Source organism: Rhyacophila brunnea, unplaced genomic scaffold (genome assembly GCF_057557595.1).
Source record: "Rhyacophila brunnea isolate RB1 unplaced genomic scaffold, BYU_Rbru_1.0 scaffold_20, whole genome shotgun sequence".
In the NCBI taxonomy this organism is placed as follows: Eukaryota; Metazoa; Arthropoda; class Insecta; order Trichoptera; family Rhyacophilidae; genus Rhyacophila; species Rhyacophila brunnea.
This window is the reverse complement of record NW_028232860.1, coordinates 37,444,912-37,469,558: the sequence shown is the minus strand read 5'-3', so window position 1 is coordinate 37,469,558 and position 24,647 is coordinate 37,444,912. Positions and strand designations below refer to the sequence as shown.

The window sequence follows — 24,647 nt, the reverse complement described above, 5'->3', positions numbered from 1 at the left end:
CCGCGATCGATTCACTACTGGATTAGGCATCCATCTTCTCTGACTATTTCTTATTATTTATTCGCTGCCACGTACATCCACCAAACTTTATGACTTTGTAAAGTACACGTTTTAATACGTCAATAGGTAATATATGTAAAAAATATATTTTTAGAATACATTATATCATTTTCATCCTAGAGTCGGAGTGCAAACCTTACATACATCGGGTTTTAAGGCGTCCCTCTGGACGTTTAATGCACCTTAGATACCACTATATGATGGTGCTAATACTTTGTCCACCAGTTGTCCACTCAATAATAAAATAATGAAGGCTTTGTGAGCAGGTCCAGTTGTCTAGGAAAAGGTTGTTTGCGAGGACCCCGTTATTTTTTTTTGTATGGTACGTGCATTAGGAAGTAATCAATAGCCTGCAGTGAGAAGGTATCATCATCATCATCATCATCATCAGCCTGAATCTATCCACTGCTGGATGAAAACCTCTTCAAGCTGTTTCCACTTCTCTCGGTCATGTGCATTGCGTTGCCACGTACTTTCGCAGAACTTTATCATTTCATCGATCTAGCGGCCTTTAGGTCTACCTTGCGGACGTTTTGTACGTCTTGGATACCACTGGATGACTAGATTTGTCCGATTGTCTCTTTTTCGAGCTATGTGTCCAGCCCATCTCCATTTAAGGCTTTTAATAAACTCTATTGAGATTAATAAACTTTAGTGAGAAGGTATATTATTTTCAATTAAGAAACTGACATTGGGGGAAAAAAATATGATAACAATAAGAAATTAACTTAACTTAACAAAATATGTAATATAATTAATTGCAGTCAAATAATTCGCAGACAAGTATATATAATAAAGCCAGTACAGATAGACAAAGTTTTCCCAAGCCTGATTATGCCGGAAAAACTTTTTCGACAGTCCAACACTTTCCCAAAAGTTCATAATTGGACGGTGAACAAAATCTCCTAAGTGGGCAGATAAATGAGGAGTGGTGAAAGCTCGTATTGCTGGAAAAGCGTACAACATAGTATGCATTGGGAAAATTCTGAATATTAATTCATAACCTTGTTTAATTTTATCGTAATATGTTGTACTTAAAATCTTAAACGTTTCGCAAGCTAAGTGTTCTACTATCATCTATTCAAATAGTAACATATTGAGATAAATGCATTGAAAGTTTATAGTAAGAAACATACTATTTTTTCACGATAATTAATATTGAACATACATAATTTAAAAACATTTCATGCATATTTTATACCCCTATAAAAAATCTTTTTAGAGAAAAAACGACACCCGACGGGATTCACGGTAGTGTGCTTTCCAAAATTTACTACGGGTATCTAGTAGTTGTTACATGAAATGCTTATCAAATTACTTTATAATGTTAGCTATCGATTTTTGTATATTAACTACTAGTAACTAAATCCTCGTAATTAAGTATGATGTCCGTAGCTTAATTGGAATAGTACACTGTTTTTTTTTCTTAGCTCGCATTCTTGTTTGTCCGGTGGTTGTTTATCCAGTACAAACCTTGCAATCGATTTTTAACTAACTTCCCGACTAGCTAGACATTTAAAACTTTTAGAATATATCAGAACACGATGCCAATGCATTATTTTAATACTTTTAGCCATCTTTAAGTAGGATTTAATTCATTTTCAGTTAATTCTGTTTTGTATGAAAAGTTATTTCGATACCTTTGTTGGTTGCTAGAGGGTCCTAGCAACTAAATTATTAATATTTACGTGCGTTACTATAGAAATCAATATTTCATTATTCGACATTTCATTATTCAGTATTTCTGTCAAATACAAATTTTTTTGATCGTTTAACCTATTCAAGTCAAGTTTATATGATTCAATAGAAAATTTAAAAAAGTTATTTTTATCTTGTAATTATTTTTTTATCTAGTGGGTATATGTATAAGATGTTTTCAAATTATGTATGTTCAATAATATGTAGAATGTTTCATTCTCAAATTTAGTTTCTTATTCGTTGAACAAAATAAATAGTTTATTAAATAATTAATAGGTGTAGGTTTTCTGGGAGTTTATCGATTATATTCTAATATAAAAATATTACCTTCTTCTTCATGCAAAAGTAGCCCATTGTCACGTGAGTTAGTCGATCGAGCAGGTCTGTGCCACAGCATCTGCATTTTCCTGAGGTTATCCAGTTGCGGAGGAATAGATACATACGATTCGTCCAGCTATTTGTCATTTCATCAGCTTGGCGTAATTTTATGTTGTATCTCTTGGCTTAGATGTATTTCTTTGTAATAAAGCTTTTTCATTTTGACATAATTAATATAATATTACAAAAAACACATTTTTTTTGAGATCATAATAATATGGTCCTCCCCAGATTTTTTTACGACAAATGTATGTTTAACCTATTAGATCGATACTCTGGGCCCAAACACACATTGAAAAACAACATTCAAATTTTCCAAACCCGGAATCCACGACATTATAAGCCGACGCATGATCGGTCGACCATCATGGGAATTTAAACAAAAACATATTATAAACATATGAAAATTGCATATTAACTGTCGTCTTAGGAGTAAATTTTAAATTAACAAAATATATTATATTGTAGCTTTTTTATCATAAATAATTACAAAATTAAATAACAGGTACATACTTAATTAATTCTTTCAATAGACTTGCTCCTATTTAGGGGCATACAACTAATTTAAATAATATCATTATATCGATGCTTGAAAGGGCTACTATTAAAAAAATAAGATATTGCACCACATCATTAATTGGAAGCACATATTTGGTCTAAGCACTTTAAACCATGGTTTCCTAAAGTTTTTGCTGGAGAGATTTGGGGCGGGGCTGAGACTTGAGAAGCAAGTGGGCAAGAACGTAATATTATGATATTATAATATACAATTTAGTAACATAGACTCATCCTTCTCATTACTATTATTTGATTTTTTTCTAATTTGATTACTAATAGTGAGCGAACTATTCTGTAGGTATGTGTAATAGGTAAATGAATATGATAGTTATTAGAATAAACAAATAACTGTTAAAAAATGTTTATTTGTATTTTTTCACAACATATGAAAATAAAATAATTTAATAAATATGTTGCTATGTAAGTATTTTTGTTTTATTACCAATCGAGAATGTCCGTCAGATCGAAACCAATCTTCGATTTATACATGGTAGAAGAAATACAAATAATTTTACGACTAAACATTTTAAAAGGTTGTTTATTACTTCTGATAACTTGTCGTTAAATCAAGTATTAACAGTAAAACTAACTACATACTTACTTAATTTATAATAAATAATTTTATAATCAGTTTCTTCGTACAAGATGTCTTAATAATTTTAAACTAGCTTTTTGAAATATTTTGGTAAATTCAAAAATTACACATCCAATATTGTTATAAGTTGAAATAGAGATCAAAATTTTCTCGAAGGTGTTGACATTATTTATGTATACTTACCTATTAATTTTATTACTAAGGCTTTCATGATAAATATAGCAAGGACATAAGACCTTAATATAATATTATGTAGAAAGGATTCGTACATAATTTATAAATTTAATTAGGTATCAGCAGGTCATTAATTACGTTGCGTGAGCTTTAATAACCATTCTTCTGGCACATGTAATCGCATAATAAAGATGACGTCACTTAGTGTCGGATGGCTGCCAGCCAACTGGCATGTGTACCCAGACAGTAGGTGCAAGCGATCGCATTCCTTCTTAGATTATTCTGCCAACCAATGACTAGTTAGCAATATATTTTATTTAATCATTAACTTAACTATTAATTAAATTTATTTCCTTTTAAGGCTTCATTGGTATGTAAATACTAAGTAATTTTGAAGAATTTCGTCTAATTCAATCCATTTGCTTATTAATATTTTACAAAGAAGAATAACTACGACGATATAGTGATATAGGACAAGCGTCTATAGTATATGGATGGATATTAAATTTAATGAAACTGAATTGCAGGGCTATTTAATAATAAATGAAAACGTATTAAATATGCTATGTCGTATTCTAAGAGTTAATTATTCCGAGATACAAACTATCAGCCGTAATTATTTTAACGAAACCTAGGACAGCTGCGCCAATTGTTTAAAACGAAATAAAGGACAATATGTCTTGAAATGGGGTAATTTAGAAAATGAATACTATAAACATACCACATAAGCGTGAAGTTTGATGGTATTTTTGATAGTTTTGACAGAAAATAATATATGATGACTGTAGTTAGAGCGATGCCGAGAGAGAGAGAGAGAATGATAGGCAAGCAGTTGGAAATAATAATGATAACAATAATTAATTTTACCTTATGTAATTCGTGTACAATAGAAAAATTGCAATTTGTGCAGTTTCAATGTTAAGTTGCTCCACTATAGTATTGCGATACTAGCGTAACTGCGCCACGAGCCAAGTCAGAATTGTCATATTACACGCCCGTAAGCTGTCAAATGGCATAGATTACAAGAAATATTTCCTAAAAACTGCAAAGGCAGTATATTTTCGTATTATATTGTGGAAAAATCAATGTAATACATTATATTATAAACACCATATTATATAATACAACGAAAATTTTATTAATTACCGAGATATAACGAATTTAACATACATTTTATTGACAACTGTGGTATTGAACCCGTGGGGTTTGAGACGGTTGCTCTGTGAGTACCATTATTAGGTACATTCTTGCTTATAAAATTTATTTAACATATTATTCAATGTGTTTTATTATTGCCTCAAAAATGGAGTTCAATCAGAGGTTTCGCGGGTCTCATTGTGGAAGGACGAGACTACAGTGTTTGGGGATTGTCAGGAGGTGTAGATGGAGAGTCGTCAGGAGGAGAGATTAGCAGTTGAGATTTGGTGGTTGCTCCGATCGATGCAGGAGCGAATTTTATTTGCAGCGTAAACAGTTGATACAAGAGTATGTTACAAGACCCGTTATGTTACAATACTTATGATATTGTCCCGAGGTCCGAACTCGTGGGGCAGGAGCGACTTATAAGAAGCTTACTGATTTGATACTAATAGGTATTTAAACTGAGCAACTTATCAACTATGAACCGCTAATTAGGTATATACATAAATATTCGGTAAATTGCGAATTATTGTTGATGAAGTTTGTTTGATGTTACGCGTGTAGAATATGCTGACTGTAGATGCGACGATTGTGCGATAGTTTAAATGACTTGCTAATTATTACAATGTTGAAATAATGATGACAAGGCCCGAGGTCATTGACCACTACAGAGGTTTTAGAATAAATGGTTGTTTGCTATTAATTATATTAATTCATTGGATCCAAATAAACTTCTTAATGTAAATTCACATAATACATAAAAACGTTCGAAAATCACATATATTGCGGTGGGATTTTTTTCCATTACTTGGCGCACATAACAAAAAAAAACAAAACATCTGTGGCGCTTATCTAATGAGTCTTTATAGTTTCGTCGGTTATCTTGTAAAAGCGTCGTTGTGCGTTGCGTCCCGACGCCCGAGCGGCGTCGTTCTCAATGCTACTACGTAATTATTTCGCGATCTGTAACTACAGATCTTGGAAGTATACGCGATACTTTGCCAAACGCTACAATAACACGATAGTTATTCACACTAATGAACCCAAAGTCCGTAAAATGAATTTTACACTCTGTAGGGCGCCAAGCATATCATTATTATGAGTCAAATGAGTCAAATTAATGAACATATTTTTTTGTACTTTTTTCCCCGATATACGTGTCTATGACTTTTAGAATATATATATTTGGATTATATACCATACACTACCATGGCCCCCACACATCACAAATTTGCTTTAATAGTAAAAAAAAGTCACCTGCGGCCCTATTTTCCTTCAACAATATTATTTAAAATTATGTGGTTGTACGATACAATTTTTAATTGTGTATCACTACTCGACATCTCCATAATTCAAATGGATGTATTAAAATATTAGACAATAAACAGTAAATATACACATTAATTTTACCGCGTACACTATTTGGAAACCGCTACTGTAGAGCTTCACATTGCCTTTATCCTTATCGATAGGTAGGGGGACCCGCCAAAAATCCTAGCCTGGGAGCCCGCTTCACGATGTGGGGCCCATGTACACTACCATACAATTTCTGTTATAAAAATCGGTGACGGGTTTGGAAGCCCGACGTACGGACTGATTTTGAGCCCTATACAATAAAAAATCCATAACTACCAACGTATCAACTAAAAATAACAATGTAGGTATCTCTTTCCTAGAATTACATCTTTTAACTAATAGTAATAATCATTGCAGATTACACATTAGCAGGTTTTTTAATACTTGTACGTATTTGCTTGAGATTTGATGTAAATTGCATGGTATTAATATTATATGTATAATCAAAATACGAAAATAATTAAACTTGAAGAGATGACAATGACACCACTACAAGCCGGATGAAGCTTCAAGCGGAAATATCCGAGCCATTTATATCACTAAATGGCCTCAGGCAAGGTGACGCTCTGGCATGCCTTCTTTTCAATATTGCGCTAAAAAAGGCAATACGGGATGAAAAGATTGATGCCCGTGGCAGCGGCACGATATTTACTAAGCCTATGCAGCTACTGGCGTAATATGCCGATGATATCGACATCATTGCTATATCAGAATTGGCGCTGAAAAAGGCATTCACAGCACTAGAAGCCTCTGCAAAAAGAATGGGCTTACAAATAAACGAGGCAAAAACTAAATACATGCCTGTCTATGTCACACCACGAGAAGGCGCACCAAAGTTAGATATTGGTGCATACAAGTTTGATACATTCGACAGTTTCATATACCTTGGATCTCTTGTAACTCAAGATAATGATATTACAGAAGAAATCAACAAGAGAATCATGTCAGAATCAATAAATGCTACTTTGGCCTGTTAAGACATTGTAAGTCCCGCATACGAGTACTATCTCGCCGAACTAAAAGCACTCTTTACAAGACACTTGTAAAGCCAGTGCTCACCTACGCATCGGAAACCTGGACATTAACTCTGCGAAATGAACGAGCCCTGAACATCTTTGAAAGAAAAAATCTCCGCCGTATATATGGACCGATCAGGGACGGCACCAATTGGAGGAGAAGATATAATGCTGAGCTATACGGACTGTACGAAAATTGCAGCGCAGTTCAATCAATTAAGATTGAGAGACTGTGATGGCTAGGTCATGTGCACCGTATGAATGACAATGAACCGGCAAATAGAGTGATGTCCAGCAATCCAATAAGGCGTAGAAGAAGAGGCAGGTCAAAGATTCGCTGGTTGGATGGAGCTGCCAGTGACTACCGTATTCTGGGGGTACCGAATTGGAAAGCGGCCACACTGGATAGGGACAGGTGGAGGGAGCTGTTGGAGGAGGCCAGGACCCACACCGGGTTGTCGCACCCCTGATGATGATGATGAATCAAAATACGCAAAGTTTAAATATTTTTGTATATTAATTGTTGATTGATTGGTTTCAACTATTAGCAGACCCTTTTAAAATCTTTTATTTTTGTCGAATGCGTAATTTGCGTCCAAATAAATAGCCACTCAAAACAGTAGACAAAAGCTCCCTGAATGATAGTAGGAGGCAACCCCTATCACGGGTAGTAAATTGATCAAAGTGGGTGAACAATACAAATAGATATATCTCATACGCATATGGTCGTATATGTGAAAAAAATTGAGAGATGTTTGAAGCTAAAATATATATTTACGATATGTTTTACTTTGGTGAAATATAATTATAATAATATAATTATTGTACTATTATATCCTTACTTACTAAGATAACCTACAGAACCTTAATTAGATAAGGTACAAAAACCAGGTCAGAATATTGTGCAATGTACATAAAACTAATATATTCCTTGTTAGGTAGTAGTAACACATTGCGCTCTTGCTCCATGCGAATACAGTGGGAAATCGCAGTGGAGATGAGGTGAAATGTTTTATTGTGAAGGGGGTTATGTCAGGACGAATACTGATTCATTGTGACAGACAATGGCAATTACGTTAAGTACAACATTTTTTTTTATTTTACACATCACGTATACACAAGAGAGAATATTGGAATATTCATTTTATAACGCGTTTACTTATTAAGGATATAGTGATCTAAAACTCATTGTTCTTATGGAGGAATTAACTTCGTGTAACAACTTTACGACCATAAGTTGGGCTTAAAATGATGGTACTGCAAGGCCTGGATAAAAACGAACCATTAGTGCGAGCGAGAAAACATTCGGCAAGCTTATATTATATCTCCGAAATATGCGTTCGTTAGAGTAAGATAGAAATACTACGGCTGAATTAAATATTTTTCTTACACGTCACCGGCAAATATTGATTTGGATGACTAGCCATTTAAAAATTGCGGGCACGTGTTGCTGAAAGTTATTGTTTTTGTGTTAAATATAAAGTTAGTGATAATTTTTAGTTAATTTAGTAGAAACTATGGTGAACTATGTTGTGCTTTAATTTGGTAGCCGTATTGAGAAGCAGCATGATGGTTATAATGTTTCATAGTTAAGTTAATAATAATAAAATTGAGGTTCTACAATACGTCATATGCAAGAAACACGGTTTCATTCTACCGAACATACACTAAGAGTTGGGTATTACCCGAGAAAATCTCAATCTCGAGATTTCCCGAAATGATGAAACTTTGAATTCTCGAGATTCGGGATTTCCAGAAAATAATTCCCGGGAATTCTCAAGATATCGGGAAATTTAAAAAAAACCTGTAAAAATCCTAAAATCAGTGTAAAAACAGACAAATTCTGAAAAAAATATGATTTTTTTTATTTATATAAGAAGAAACAGAACAAAATAGAAGTAGGAAAACAAAAATAATTAAAAACATTATTTATTAAAATGGAGTTTCAAAAAATATATACTGTCAATCGCTGCGTCTGACAATCGCGTACGCTTTTGAGACACAAAATTCCCTGATGTTGCAAAAATTGCGCTCATTTTGAGTCGACGTTGGCTTAATTGTGTTAAATGCCCCGATCAGTCTTTGAAGGTTTTGTGTTTTCTGCCCACTTTTTTCACATAGAAAATCGTATTTTTAATTAATATTTGATAATAAAGAAATCCAGAATCCCGAGAGAAGATTCTCGAGATCCGGGATTTCCCAAAATGTTAAAAATTTCAATTCTCGAGATTCGGGATGGAAAATCCCAAAAATTTCTCTAGGGAAATTCCCGAAACTCAACTCTAGGTACACTATCTTTATATTATGTATTACTCTGCGTGGTACTGTCATAAAAAGCGGTGTTAGTAGATAATTTCGATAATAACGTCGTAATTTGTCGACGCAAAATTTGTGTGTTTATTTTTGTGGACAAAATTTACTGCTCAGATAACAATATAACAAATATTGGGAAAGTTGATAAATATGTAGGTATTTACCAGTCTTACTACCTACCTAATTACGTTCGTGTGATATTATAAACATATTTATAATATCTAACATAATAATGTGTAATATATCATAACAAGACAGATCATTCGCTGTCAGATTATCCCCAATTACCATAAATGAACGCATTTCGGACGTTTGAATCAGCGTTTATTTATCTCGATGCTTTTGAAAAGTTGCCAGCAAAAAATAACAAATAAAAAACACATTTGAATAACCACTAAAAAATACTTGCCAACGCATGATAAAAATAATAATAACACTAAAAAACGAATACAATACATTCAAGTCTTCTCTATAGTTTGAGAATATTTAAATAATTGATGATTTTTTAAATAGACACAAATAATAATAGAAGGAAGGTACCTACAATTTAAAATAATATACTACATATGTATGTATTTCAAATACCTCATGATTATTAGAGGCCATGATACGTCATCAGTTTATCCGTTAACTGTCTGAAACAGCATGACATGAAAAAAGTAACAACAGAGAGCTAGGAGTTATGATTTCATTGCAAGGGCCCACCCCTTGCAATGAAATGAAATAGTAATTTATACGAATTCATATTATGCAGGTCAGCTCTCACAAGTCATTCACGTCACTGAACTTATACGCAGATCAGTTCGAATTAAAATTATGTGTCTTTTGAATTTTATTACTGCAGATCCTACTTAGCAGAGTGGAGGTGCGTCTTTGTAAGGTAAACGAATAAAGCATCGTACGAGATTGCGCAATCGGACAATGTTGATACATATAATTTAATAGGTTAATGACTGGTTTGAACTGTTTCGAAGCCCACGTTTAAATCTTACGATGAATCGATTGCGTCATTGGAAAAATAAGAAAATTTCCGCAAATGGCGCGAAATTTGAAATTTATAAAAATTAACCGAACATGTTTAGGCAAGGCCTGAAGAACGAAAACGAACCAAAGTGCGAGTGAGTAAGCATTCCGCAAGCTTATATCTTCGCTCTATGCGTTAAAGTGAGATACAATTTCTACGGCTGAATTAAATATTTTTTGAAAACGTCGCCGGTAAAAATTGTTTTGACTGATTACATTTATTTAAAAACTGCGAGCACGTGTTGCTGAAATTTATTATTTTTGTGTTAAATATAAACTTAGTGGTAATTATTTTTAGTTATTTTAGTAGAACATAATATGGTTAACTATGTTGTGCTTAAATTTTATAGCCGTACTGAGAAGCAACGTGATGGTATAACGTTTCATAGTTAAGTGTAAGTTCTACTGTGCGTTATACGCAAGAAACACGGCTTCATTTTGCCGAAAAGTAGGCACTCGCTATATATCGTTAGGTCAACATATCGCAATCATAATGACACATACATGACTTTACAAGCCTTACCTATGAAAATTTTTATTATAACTTTACTGTCCACAAACCTATAAATGAAAATATAATAGTAGATGTTACTATATAAATATTAAATATTTAAATACAAAATAATAATGAATGGTACACAACAATATTATTATTCTCGGATTCTCAAAAAGAGAGTTTCAAAAGTATAGGAAATTAAATAGTTCAAAATATCAGATCTAAGAAACAATTTAACGGCCCACATGCCCAACGTAGGTCAAAATGGAGCTGAACTAGCCTGAACATTCCTTAAACGCTGTAGATAATCTATTTATATAATTTTGAAGCCTTATTATCCTTTATATTTATTTTAAACATTTGATGACTGCATAAAGTATTTTTATTACATAAAATAGTATTCTTTTAAACCTCTCGATCTAATGTTTTAGAATATAGTAATATTTCAGTACATCCATGTGGAGTGATGTTATGATTTTTTATATTTAATAATTTTTAAACGCATTTATAAAACCATTAGTAAAATTTATGTTGACATTATTATAGTGAAATATTTACGATAAAAAATTATATTTATAATCTCTGTGATCCCAAATTTGACAAGAATTAGGCATTCTATTATTCAAAAAATGGGCAAGATTACCACATTTTTTGAAGATAATTCTAAAGATACTGATTATAAGCTATGTCTTTGACCACTCAATTGTGATAAACATCCTTTGAATACTGATTGTTTTATAATAATTATTGACCTAAGAATAAGGTAGTATTTTTTTGAAATACGCAATTTCTATTGGCATTCCCAATGGTTAGACTACAACATACGGCCGTAGCCATAAATCGAAAAACTATAGCAATCATAAAATGTTTAAAATAAATATAAAGGATAATAAGGCTTCAAATTATATAAGTAAATAGATTATATACAACTTTTAAGGAATGTTCAGGCTAATGCTTTGAAAACACCATGAAATCTCCATTTTGACCTTCATTGGGCAAGTGGGCCCTTAATATTTACTTTTTTTGCTGGAAAGGGAGTAGGTATTCGGTATTTTGATGTCTCTTCTTGTTCGTGCACTCATGGTTGAGGATCATGACCACATTTGAATTTCGCCATCCTTTGAGCGACCAAGACTTTCCATCCTTCTCGATCTTCCGCTTCTCTGAAGGCAAAATGGATGGTGCCCCCCCCCCATTCAGCTCTTTCACTTGGTCGCTCCAGCGCGCAGACGCTCTTCCTCTGCTTCGCCTTCCCTGGAGGCCACCCAAAACTTCCAGTCTCTCCGGGTTGTCCGGTCCGCACTTGATAATATGTCCAAAAAACTGCAGAATTCTTCTCAGACATATCGTCGTTCCTTTATCTTCAGTCTCTGTATGATTAACTGGTTCGTCCTGTGCTCCATCCAAGAAATACGAAGCATTCGTCGCCAATACCATATCTCAAAGGCATCAATTGCCTTCCGTTCCCTTGCCTTCGGGGTCCACGACTCGACTCTGTATAGAAATATCGAGAACACTAATGTTTGCACAAGCATCATTTTTGTGGCAATCGAAATTCCCCGATCTTTCCATATAGTGGTAAGGCATGTCATCGCATTTCTGCAATCTGTGTGCATCTTCTTATTTCCGCTTCGCAACCGCCCTTTCCACTGATGGTCGATCCCAGATATACAAACTCGTCGACTGTTTCTTTTATTGTTTATTGTTATAGATGTATTGATAACAATGAATCCATTCATTTCTATCTAAATCTAAATAGTTTTCCGGCAGTTTCTCAGTGTAGTAGCAATTACGCGAAATTCCATAGCTGAAAATATGGGACAGCTCGGCAGACACAATACTTTGTTGTATAAGTAATGAGCCATAATTGACAAAGTTCCAAACACGTGGTGATCGCCGCGATTTGAACCGCCCATTATTACTTGGGCGTGCTTATTTGAGATTTTTGTTTATCTCGGAGGCAATTGTTTCGTATTAATTTTGATGTGGATTTTTGTCCCACTCATCGCAGTCAGAAGGATATTCTTTTGTTAAATTAAATGTGTCATACTTTGATTAATATTATTAAATAATAATTCAATTTAGGTTAAATCTAGTTAAGAAAACAAAAATAATTACAAGATAAAAAAAAACTTTTTATATACCTACCACGTTTTTTAATTTTCTGTTGAATCATATAAACTTGACAATTCTATGTATTAATAATTTAGGACAAATAAAGCAATTGTCAACAAATCATTTTTTTGCTATTTTGCGACAAACAAACAAAATATAGGATACTGAAATGTCATTTTGATTTCCATAGTAACGCACGTATATATTAATAATTTAGTTGCTAGGACCACCTCCTTAGCAACCAATAATAGTGGATTGGATTACGGATTTCTTCCGAAATAACTTTTCATACAAAACAGAATTAACCGAAAATGAATTTAATATTACTTAAAGATGCTTAAAAGTAATATTAAAAGAATGCATTGGTATCGTGTTCTGATATATTCTAAAAGTTTCAAATGTTTAGCTAGTCGGAAAGTTAGTTAAAAATCGATTGCAAGATTTGTACTTGATAAACAACCACCGGACACACAAGAATACGAGCTAAGAAAAACGTGGTAATAAAGCTTGCATGTATATTACCAGTTTTAAAGTAATAATAAGTTATTCTGGTATCGCTTTTGAGCTTTTTTAAAATATTTTATGGACAATTCACTGTAGTCAATTTACTGGGGCCAGTTTAAAATACGGACAATTTATTCACCATAGTGACAATTCACCGTGATGACAACGTATTCACCAATTATTTTCTATAAAATGATTTTTTCTAGTCCGTATATGCATGAGATGTTTTCAAATTATACATAATATTCAATATATAGAATGTTACATTCTCAAATCTTGTGTCTTACTCGTTAAATAAAAAAAATAGTTTTTCACCGATATTATAAAATCACCGAAGTATAATTTATACCCAGTTTATCAAAAAAAAAAACAACACAGTTGAAAACATATGCAATTTGTATAAATAATATGCAACGATAGAATCGTACTCGTGTGTGTATACCCTTAAATGCTTTGCTCTAATCCAGTGATTTTATTTTCAACCGAGTTCAGCGACCAGTGTCAAGGGTTCCTCTAAAATTTGCCAAAGCTTTCAAAATATTAACGAGCCCAATGTTTTAAATGATTAAATATTTTGGAAGTTTATATTATGTGTTAGATTACATGTCATAATTAGTATTGAAATACCTACCTAGCTAAAGTTAATTATATTTGTGTAGGGGATTTTTGTAGCAGTAAGGAATAAAGGAACAAAAATTGAAAATTTCAGTGTCAGTTATAGACGTCGCCTCCTACTAAGCACTGTACCCATTGTTTCCATCAAATATAATATATAATCAGCACACTGACATTACCTACAGTTACAGTATAGTATTTATTTATTGCTGTATTATTTATTGTTTAGTGTGTTATATTTAATTCTTTAATAGTTTTGAACTTAACTCTTGTATCAGGGTAGGCAAGACATTGAATGTTTTTTTGCGTTTATTTGTTTTTTGAATGGAAACCAAAAGATTATATAAACTCTGTGAAAATATCATAAAACTTAATATTAGAAAAATTCTGTCATTGCTTTACAATAGATATCATGAGAGAATTTAATAATTCTGCAGGCATTAAGGATGACCATTTTCTTGACTGTAAAAAAATATTTACTGTATTCATACTTTGTAGTAAACATAACCTTAATTTTGTAAAAACGGCAGTTTCTTATTTTCAATAGTAGTTTTGACTATTTTCTTATTACTATTTTTATTTGTCATTTTTTTTAATTTGGGGGTCTTCTGAGCGCGGTGCTCTACTCTTGCCGCACTTAGTACCTGTGAATCCGCCCCTTGCAACGTAGAAATAACAAAATATACGCCCTTTATGGTCGAGTGGCTTAAGCGTCGGTTTATAATGTTGTGGATCTCAGGTTTGAATCCTGGGTCTGGAAAAATACATATATATAGTCTTTCAATTTGTATTTGGAGCCAGAGTATGAACCTAATAGGTTGAGGGAGTGGCTAACATGCATTTTGCGTAAAAACAAAAATCTGTTAATACGAACATCCATTCTATGGAAGCCGATTATCATCATATTTGAATCTAACTTGTCAAAAGAAAAGAAGAAGAAATAAAATATCTAAAACTAAAATAGTATTGTTTCATTTAATAAAACGCAATTTTTTTTTAGTACTTATTCCACTTTTAATCAATAAATTAGAACTGGTTTCGTCCGCCTCAGAGGGACATTTTCAACTGAATACATTTTTTTTAACATACTTATACAAATATTAATATCCAACCTCATTAATTTTAAATCAATTTGTTATTGGGAAGGTATTATTGGACGGATAATTTATGTACCTATTGTTATATTATTTCTGTCGCTTTGGATTTTGTTTGATAAATATTGTTTAAAAAAAATGTATTTAGTTGAAAATTTCTCTCTGAGGCGGACGAAACCGGTCCTAATTTATTGATTAAAAGTGGAATAAGTACTAAAAAAATGCGTTTTATTAAATTAAACAACAATACAATGCAGTTCCACCATGAATTGACAGTTAACAAAATAAAAGAAACTAAAATAGTACCTAATGAGTGGCATTTTAAACGTTTGGGAATTACTGCTGTAATCCGTATGGATAAGAGAATAGCTACAACATTTTTTCTTACTAATTACCGTTTATTCGAATGCCGCTATATATTGTATTTAACACTACTGTGATGACGTATTTATTAGATTGTTCTGGTGAAAATATTCAAAACCACTGCGGCATGAGACCATCTGGTGAATGCTTCGCAAAATGTTGGAATACCTACGCGGAATTCACACAGAGCGAACCAAATATTTAGTGCAACTAAGTGAAAATTAATGACGTGAAAACAAATGCTCACTGCTTAATCTACATTATTTATGTTTTGCTAAATGCAAAAGAAACAGATTACCTAGTTTAGAAAATTTCGCTTTAGAACTTACTGTAAGTATATTTAAAGATTTTCATTTAAATCGTGAATACTTATTATTTTAAACTTCACGGTAACAATAGCCATTCCTGTTTTTGACTTATGTGAGTTATTCAAATTACGTTAAATTACCTCAGCATGAAGGTGTAGAATGAAAAAAATAACAATATAAAACTATCAATTATTTAAAAAAAAAAAAAAAAAAAACCTTTATAATACACACATTTGACAGACGTAATTCAACTTTAGAATTTTTTTGATTCAAAATACAAATTTGTCTTTCCATGTATGCACGTATAGTATATTATAATATATTTTTTAGTTTTTAGCAAAAACTGTAATATGATACATTTTAGCAATGACATTAATATGGACGAAGCATCTAGAAAAAAAAATGACACTCACTTTTTTGTCGGGTCTGCCGAATGGCATAATCTCTTCTAACGCCATTTACAATAAAGGTGATATTGCTATAAATTCCCGTTGTCGGGTCTGTGAATGGTTTGGTTCGAACGGGTTCACTCAAATGAACATTGACACTAAAAACGCTGTTCTAACGCCATTACAATAAAGGTGATATTGCTATAAATTCCCGATGCGTGATATCGCATAGTGGAAATTGCGTGACGTCTACCTATACATGTTCGAATTTATTTGCTAGCTACTGTACTGAGTGCATTGTCCATTAATTATGACATTGCATTTTAGTGATAAAATGCAGTTTAAAGAAATCCATTCAAAATTTGCAGTTTTTGCAGTCCGATGATTATTGTTTCATAATGTTTTATGAATAGTATTATCATTAAAATATTAATTTATCGGTTAATCTTCTAAAGGATGACAAAAAATATTACGTAAAAATTCATAGTTTTAACGAGTTTTGTTTTAAATTAAAAAAAATAACGATCTTTATAAAAAATGAAACTCTTTTATTATTGTTATATAGAAATGAGCTTTCATGCGGTCATAATTCCAAAGCATTTTTTTTAATATTATGTAGGTATGTACTTATCGATTATTCAAAATGAAAAAAATGTATTGAATTGTAATTTTCTAATTTACTCGCAGTGATATTAAGAAAATAATATTACAAACCTTCGTCTTTATATTCCACGTCAAACCACTGATCGATTTTTGATTTTTTCTTACAATAAGGGTCAATGTTTAATAATCTATTATTTAAAAATAGTACAATAATAGCCAAGAAAGGTGATCAAGCAATTCTTGTTTTTGTTGTGCTATCCGCTATCTACATCAGGGCGATCGTTTGATATCCGGAATAGTACAATAAAGCTGTACATCAGGGGTAGTCAACGTGTCCCTACCGCCCACTAGTAGGCGTTCCAGCTTTCATGGTGGGCGGTAGGGGTTTTAAAAATGATTTCATATGTTTTCATAAAATTCCCTGTATCAACTAAAATTCGGAAAATAGTATACTTATCGCCCTAGCATAAGTTTCCCTACACCATATCCTGTGGAAGCAAGCTTTAGTGCTTGCTGTTAATCTCTAGCTTGCTGTTAAAGTCTGACATAAAGTATTTGGTAAGTAATTATTATTATATATGCTTTAACGTGTTGTAACTCTACTTTATAAATTTTATAAAGTTACTTTCCAACTTTATAAAAGTCACCATTACTGTGGAACCGGTGGGCGGTTAGAAAATTTTACTAGCAACTAACAAAGATACAAAAGTAGACGGTAGGTATAAAAAGGTTGACTACCCCTGCTGTACAGTCTCGTACCAATGGTTTTTAAACCACGAAATCCTCTGATATGTTTTTGTTGATCTTTTCTTGGATAATACATTTATAATACTACACATTAATTAACTTCTCGTAATGTGATGAGGTACTATAATCTTCTGACTACAGCCGCTTTCTGATTGCCTCAAGTTCCCCTTTATTTGGTTTAGTGTCAATACTAGAGATGGGAAAACTGGTCGATTTTGAAGACTAAGTATTCTTACTACCAGTATAAAAAAATACTTGGTATAGAAACTTGTTCCAAAATACTTACTAGTATTTGGAATACTATATAGAGCATTTGGCGTGCGTACGCGAAAAAAGTTTCATACTCAACTGAAACTAAAACCAACTCCATATTAGTATTTAAAATACGTATCGGCTCAGGAAACTCAGACTGTGTATCGGCTTCAATAGAATCGCTAAAAAAATGCTGAGCTCCGCTTGTTGAAAAGTCCCATTTATTATAAAATTTTAAACACATTTTAAATTTATGAGTTTTTTTCTGATAGGTTACAATATACTTGTTAAAAAAGTGAATAACAGTGATTTATTTAATTTTAAACATGTTTTGAGCGGTCATATAACAAGCCTAAGCCTGTGCGTCATCTCACCACTGTGCTGCGACACAAAAGTTATGACCTTTTATTCATACGTTCGAACGCAATAGACTAATAAATTAAAATATACCTATATTCAAGTGCTATCTCGTTCGCGCGCATTTAATGTCAATAGTGTTGAAAGTCTACCAACTGGCGAGTGCACAGAACAGCGACTCGCGATGATATCATCACAAGTTTTTTGGAATAAGTTATTGGGCCACACATACTGAGTATGGGTTGTTTCATCCGAAACTTGAGTACATAAACTGGTGACAGTATTTCCAACTTACCTCTAGTCAACACTTCCATGCCATTGAAAATTATTGACGGGGCATAACAGAAAACCATATGCAATCTCAACTTTGAAGAAGGTATTCCTTTTTCTCATTTGATTATTTGTATATCTTGGAGACTGATTCCATTTCTTATTGACTCATGTCTCATGAGTATTTATATTGAGTTTGCCACATATAATAATTAATATAATACAGATGAAGTGAGGTCATGCATTGATTTTTTCTCTGACCTTGATCTATTCCACTGCATAACTTTACTGTTGCCTACATTATTCCGTATCCGGAAACTTGTACGTATGCAGTTCGCCATATCACACTTGACCATGAAATGTTGCATTGGAAATTATATGGCCGTATATAGACCGTCCAACCTCTTTGAGTCGAGTAGTACTGACATAAAATTCATGTATAAATAAAACACGGTTCTTGTCGGTTTACACTTTACAGGAAGCCAGCAGCAAACAAATTTTGAAAATAGCCGATATACTGGATTATTATTTGTTAGGTTAGGTTTGGTTTTCATTCTTGAATTAATGAATTTTACCAAAATCAGCTATAAAAATTGAATTAATATTCATATTGAATCTAATAAAATTGGAGGAATAGTAGGTATACCGTCATCTCTTTCCAATAAGAAAGCTCACGGCGAACTGTGCCACGGTGAAATGTTTTACGTACAATTTACATGACGTAACCACATTATTCGAAAATTGATACGCTATGCGAACGGTTTGCATTGGCTAAATCTAATGACAAACTGAAGGTAACTGTCGTACAAGGAACGCACATACTGGTATTATACTAAACAATCTCTTTGCTCTCCGCTTGCTTCAACGCGTTTGGTGTCGCCATTATAGATACGATTAATAATTTTATTTTATTCTGGTTCATTTTTAAACCATGAAACAAAAATTATATTTATTCATAGTCAATTTATCTATCACCAAAGAAAGTTATTCCCTCTGTGTGAGAAAGAATTAATTATACTGTTGGTTTTTTTTGTAGATTACACAAAGTAATAAAATTGTTTGTTCTTACATTCGTAATGACCAGATCATAAATATTGTTCTTGGCATAAAACTCTAATAAAAACTTCTTTAAGTACTTAAGTCATTTTAATGTTTACAATATAAAATAAAACATATTTTATTCTACTGGTTATTGTAATCTTTTAAGTATTGTATTTGATAGATAGACCAATAAATAATAACCATATTGTTCTGTGTTAAAATAATATTTAAGTATTTACAAAGTAAATAAAATTATTGATAATATACTTATTGACGAATTATTATTATATGGACGAAGTGTACGAAAAAAAACCACTGTTATCTGCCAGTTTCATCTGGCGGAATTATTTCACTTTTTTTTCATTCTTATCTATTCTTCATAATATATTTAACTCAAAATAAGTACATTAAATGTCGAATTACCAACTTTTGGCAGCAACAAGATAAGACGGTAGTTATCAAATTCGTATTTAATTTTTCACTGAAACATGCGATATTTTAGTTTTATATAACCGTGGTACAGCGACGTTGTAAAGGCAATCCGATTCTACACGTGTACGTAGGACGCTCAGTCGAAAGCTCTTTATTGCATGAAATAGACGGGCTTGTACAACCTATCCACTCGTAGATACAGCCTCCCGCTTTCATCCTGCGAAAAGTCACTGGCATAGTAGAGCAAAAAATAATAGATATACGCTAGAATCTAGATTAAAACACAAGCTCTTCAGTGGCTTTTATTTCAGAAAATTGACTAGAAATTGTTTTATCTTACCATGTAGTCTTATTAATATAATCATTGATAATATATTAGGTCACTATTTTAGTAATCATTGTATTATTTCTATTCTTTTCTTATGCCATTACGCCCATTACTTATTGGTTATAGGCGGAGATTTTAAAGGGGGCCTCGAAACAGTTTAAACCAACAAGATTTGAGAACATAACATTCTTTGTTGAACATTTATAATTTAGAAACTCACAAATTATAAAAAAAACTTTAAAAAAATTTGGTGCCGGGTGGGAGTAAAATACAAATATATCGGATAAAATCAGCAAAAAATAAATTATTAAGTTATTACTGTATGTAGTACGTAAAAACTAAAATTTAACGAGGTGCTTATGCTTGCCATGAATCATTATATAGGAAACTAGGTTCCTACATATTATTATCAGTACAATATTTAAACCACAATAGCCAGTCACCAATATTATCAAAATTTGAGTAACGCTTCAATTGCACGACTTTTAGTTAATATTTTTGGTGAGTTTCCAAGCTATGTATGTTCAATAAAAACTATTACATTCTTAAGTCTTGTGAATTTATAATTCGTCGAATAAAATAACAGTTAAAATAAGATTGTATTTTGGAAACACTGTTTTTGCATAATTAGAGTCCTGCCCGACGTCATATTTTTCAAGATATTTCTAATAAGTATGTTTCTAAGGTATTTTCAAATTATGTGTGTACAACTAACAGTTCTAAATAAATTCTTTCATCTTGTGACAAGTTTAATATTTCCTATAATGTATCATTAGGTAGGTATTGTTATTCTAATTGTACGAAAATTATAATTACATATAAAGAAAAACGTAAATGATGAAATCTGGACATAATTTTAAAACTTGATCAAATCCACTTTTTCATAAAGTGAGAAAATGCGATTTTTTACTCCTTCCTAAAACGCTTATGTTTGCTATCAAAAAATAAACCGTCGTCTCTTTGATCAAATGCATAATGTATGACATTTATCACAATGACGTTTGCCTTTGCGTGATGTGCGTGGTTGAAATGGATTTGCGGCTGTTTGAAAATAAACCTGCTGGATTTATCCACTATTGAAAATTAGTCATATATTTCGCAGGGTTTTTAAGCGATTTGAAATTGAAGTTGGTGAGTTATAAAAATCACTTAATATCAAGTACTTTTCTTTAGAGCAGTGGTTTTCAAACTTTAAGCTATTTTTAAAAAAAATCTTATCTTTGGAATGCATAAAATATTTATGTAAAGAAATATATTTTTACTGCCCAGTTTAGAGTTCACTACTTTTAAAAAATTACCTTATGAGATTTAGAAACTTTAATTCACACTTTGGGAAGTCATGCTGAAAAACTAACCTAAATAATCCGCCGAGTGTTAGTTAAATATGCTTGCATGCGTGTAACTGTGTGGGAATATTTCTGCATGTGTGAATAGTTATATGAAATAAGCCACTTTTCCAGTAAAGCGCTGAGACAGATTATTTTGTAATAACTGACATTTTAGGTACAGAACTAAGCTAAGCACTTCCATTGAGCTTTCAGTCTCGTCTGCAGTAGAAACAAATTCAATTTGCACGAATAAATTGCTTTACTTATACAATATAACATTGAATCACCATATTTTGCGTGTACACAAAGGTGCTTAATTATATTATCATTAATATTATTAATGTTTTATTTTCTTCAAACGTATCAGTAGATTGAATAATTTCAATACTTGGCTCTTGTCAATTGATTATAATGCAGTTATATCCAACCTTTTTTAATAATACTATCGACCGAAGTTCGTTGATGGAATTTGAATTTAAATTCTAATGGATTTAAGTTTTGTACTATTCCATTGAGTTCGTTTTTTTTTTACTCGGGTTTCGCCTTTCGGTATCTTCAGGCGCCGTTTACACTCACTAAAGCTAAACACACACTGACAACGAACACTCTTTAACTCTAGCTCATATAATAAATCAATACAATAAAGTAGGTAAAAACTCCATTACCTACCTATCAAGTCAAAGGTCACAAAAATACAACAAACAAAATATTATGAATAGTCAGTAAAAAACCTAATTAGTAAAAACCCTATCTTATAACAATACACTCAATAGCATATTATAATAAATCGTCAAAGCCATTATTCTTTACAAACAATAAAAATACTACACTCAAGAGGTGTAAATCTATACAATGAATCAATTTTATAAGATTCATTATGAACATTAATTTAATTTTCATGATTTCAAGAATGTTAACCTAACCTAACTTAACCTATTATTGATTAATTTAATGAAACGCAATTTTTTTTAGTAGGTAATTCCACTTTTATTATTAAATTTAATAAATCTGGACCAGTTTCGTCCGCCCAGAAGGACATTTTCAACACACGGACATATCAGTTGATTGGTCTCCCAAGGTTTAATACTAACCTGATATTGGTGATGCCAATTGGGAGAACAATAACTATGTTCAATCAAATCCCTTCGGATGTTGATATATTCCATCTACTTTCTAGATGCCTTTATGGATACCTCGCATTTACTATCGAGGTTTCTTAAGGACTTTGGCACGCAAACTACTCTACTTGATGCTAGTCAAATGAAAATTGTGCCGGCTGAGAGAATATGCCTTATTGAAAACTGTTCTTCTACCCGCATCGGGTATTGCTAATTTGAATTCGGCCAGGGCCTATGATACCGCCTTGCAAAAACCCTGGAAAATTCTTAGTAGCGCAAGGCGGAGGTGATTCTGATGAATATTTTGTCGTATTCATTGGGAACTGAGGACTGCGATTTGTAGTCGAGTTTTTTTCCCGTGGTAAAAGAAATGTCGCATTGGACTAATGTTCTAAGTATATACTTATCCTATCTTATATGATTGCAGTCACTGGATCTGAAAGGCATGAATCATCTTTACATGTCACCATTTATTATTTTTATTCTTTTTATTACATCAATACAGAAATTAAAAAGGGCATCTCTTCCGGCCTCGTTTGCCATGGTCCCCGGAAGGTCTCGAATGTCCGCATCTGCCATCTGTAATAAAACGTTCAGGTTGTGCCGCTCCTTGCTAAAGATTTGACAATCTAGGAGTAAATGTAAGACGTCCTGGTCGCTTCCGTCGTCGCATGGACACTTTCCATCAGATGTTATTTTAAACCGGTGCAGGTATGCTCGCATGACTCCGTGACCTGTAAGAATCTGAGTCATCTCAAAACACAGTCCCTTATGCACCCTGACGTCTCGTGCTGCTAAAATTGAAGGTAAAAACTTTCGGGTCAACTCCCCTGTCGATGATTTTATGTATCGTGAGTTCCATTCGTTTTTCACCATGTCTGAAATTGTAATTTTCGCGTAGCTCAGAGGAAATTTGTCATAAGCTACCGCGGTCTTGGGTTCAGAGGCACCATGCCGAGCCAATTTGTCAGCTCTTTCATTTCCTTCTATCCCGGTGTGTCCCCTTATCCACTTGAAGTGCACCTCGGGGTGGCGCCGTCTCAGTAGAGCGGACTCGCTGTGAATAGAAAAGACAATCGGATTAGTAGACAACGGATTTCCAATTGCTTGGATTGAGCTTTTGGAGTCCGAATAAATACAAATACTATGGTTTTCGGTGAGCTTTCGCTGAATTGGATCTGAGCCTGCCCACTCCAGAGCGCATTGGATGGCATAGAGTTCAGCCTGCATTACCGTACAATAGCTGGCAAGGCGGTACTTACGAGCCGCTATCTCACCGCCATTAATGTATGCCACAAACCCTGCACCAGTACCGCCATCAATTTTGCTCCCATCCGTGAAAATCGGCATGTTATTGCATTCGTTGCTTTCCAACGTTGCAGGATAAGAAACCACTTCAGAAAATAGTCTAGCCGGGTGTGGCAGCCTTCTATAGTCCACCGGTTTTTCGTAAAGCCTGTCGTCAGGCAGAAAACCTGCGAGGCCCTCCTCGCCCTTCTTAGCTCTGTAAATGAGAGCGATTTGTTTTAAACGTAAATCTAGAGGCATAAGTCCTGCTAGAGCTTGCGTTGAATTGAGCGAAGCCGTTCGGTAAGCTCTGCATATTCGTATCGCTAGTGCTCGCTGAACCGTATTGAGTTTTTTTGCTATGTTTTTCCGTTTGGCAGCTTCATGCCATATGCTGGCCGCATACGTGATCATAGGCTCAATAGCACAAGTGTAGAGAATTCGAAGAGCTTCAGAAGATACACCCCATGTGGGTTTGGCCATTCTTGCTAGTTTGAGCGAAGTCACCGCGGCTCTTTTGCAGATGCTGTCCGCATGCTTTGACCAATTTAGTTTGTCATCGATTACAACCCCTAAAAGTTTAAGATCCCTAGAAAAAGATAGAGGTTGCCCATTCATCACCAGCGAAGGCGGAGAGACGCGCCTCCTAGTAAAGAATAAGGCCTTCGTTTTCTCCGCGGAGAAAGACA

At 33.1% G+C, this 24,647-nt stretch overlaps 1 protein-coding gene across 1 annotated transcript in view; it reads right to left on the bottom strand.

Annotated features, from left to right (window-relative positions):
• Positions 1–24,441, bottom strand: part of LOC147071611 (uncharacterized) — a 71,005-nt gene extending 46,564 nt beyond the window's left edge. The window contains exon 1 of the mRNA XM_085947981.1: positions 23,817–24,441. Coding sequence (XP_085804107.1) covers positions 23,817–24,441 — 625 coding nt within the window. The remainder of the gene's footprint in view (positions 1–23,816) is intronic.
• Positions 24,442–24,647: the final 206 nt, after the last annotated feature.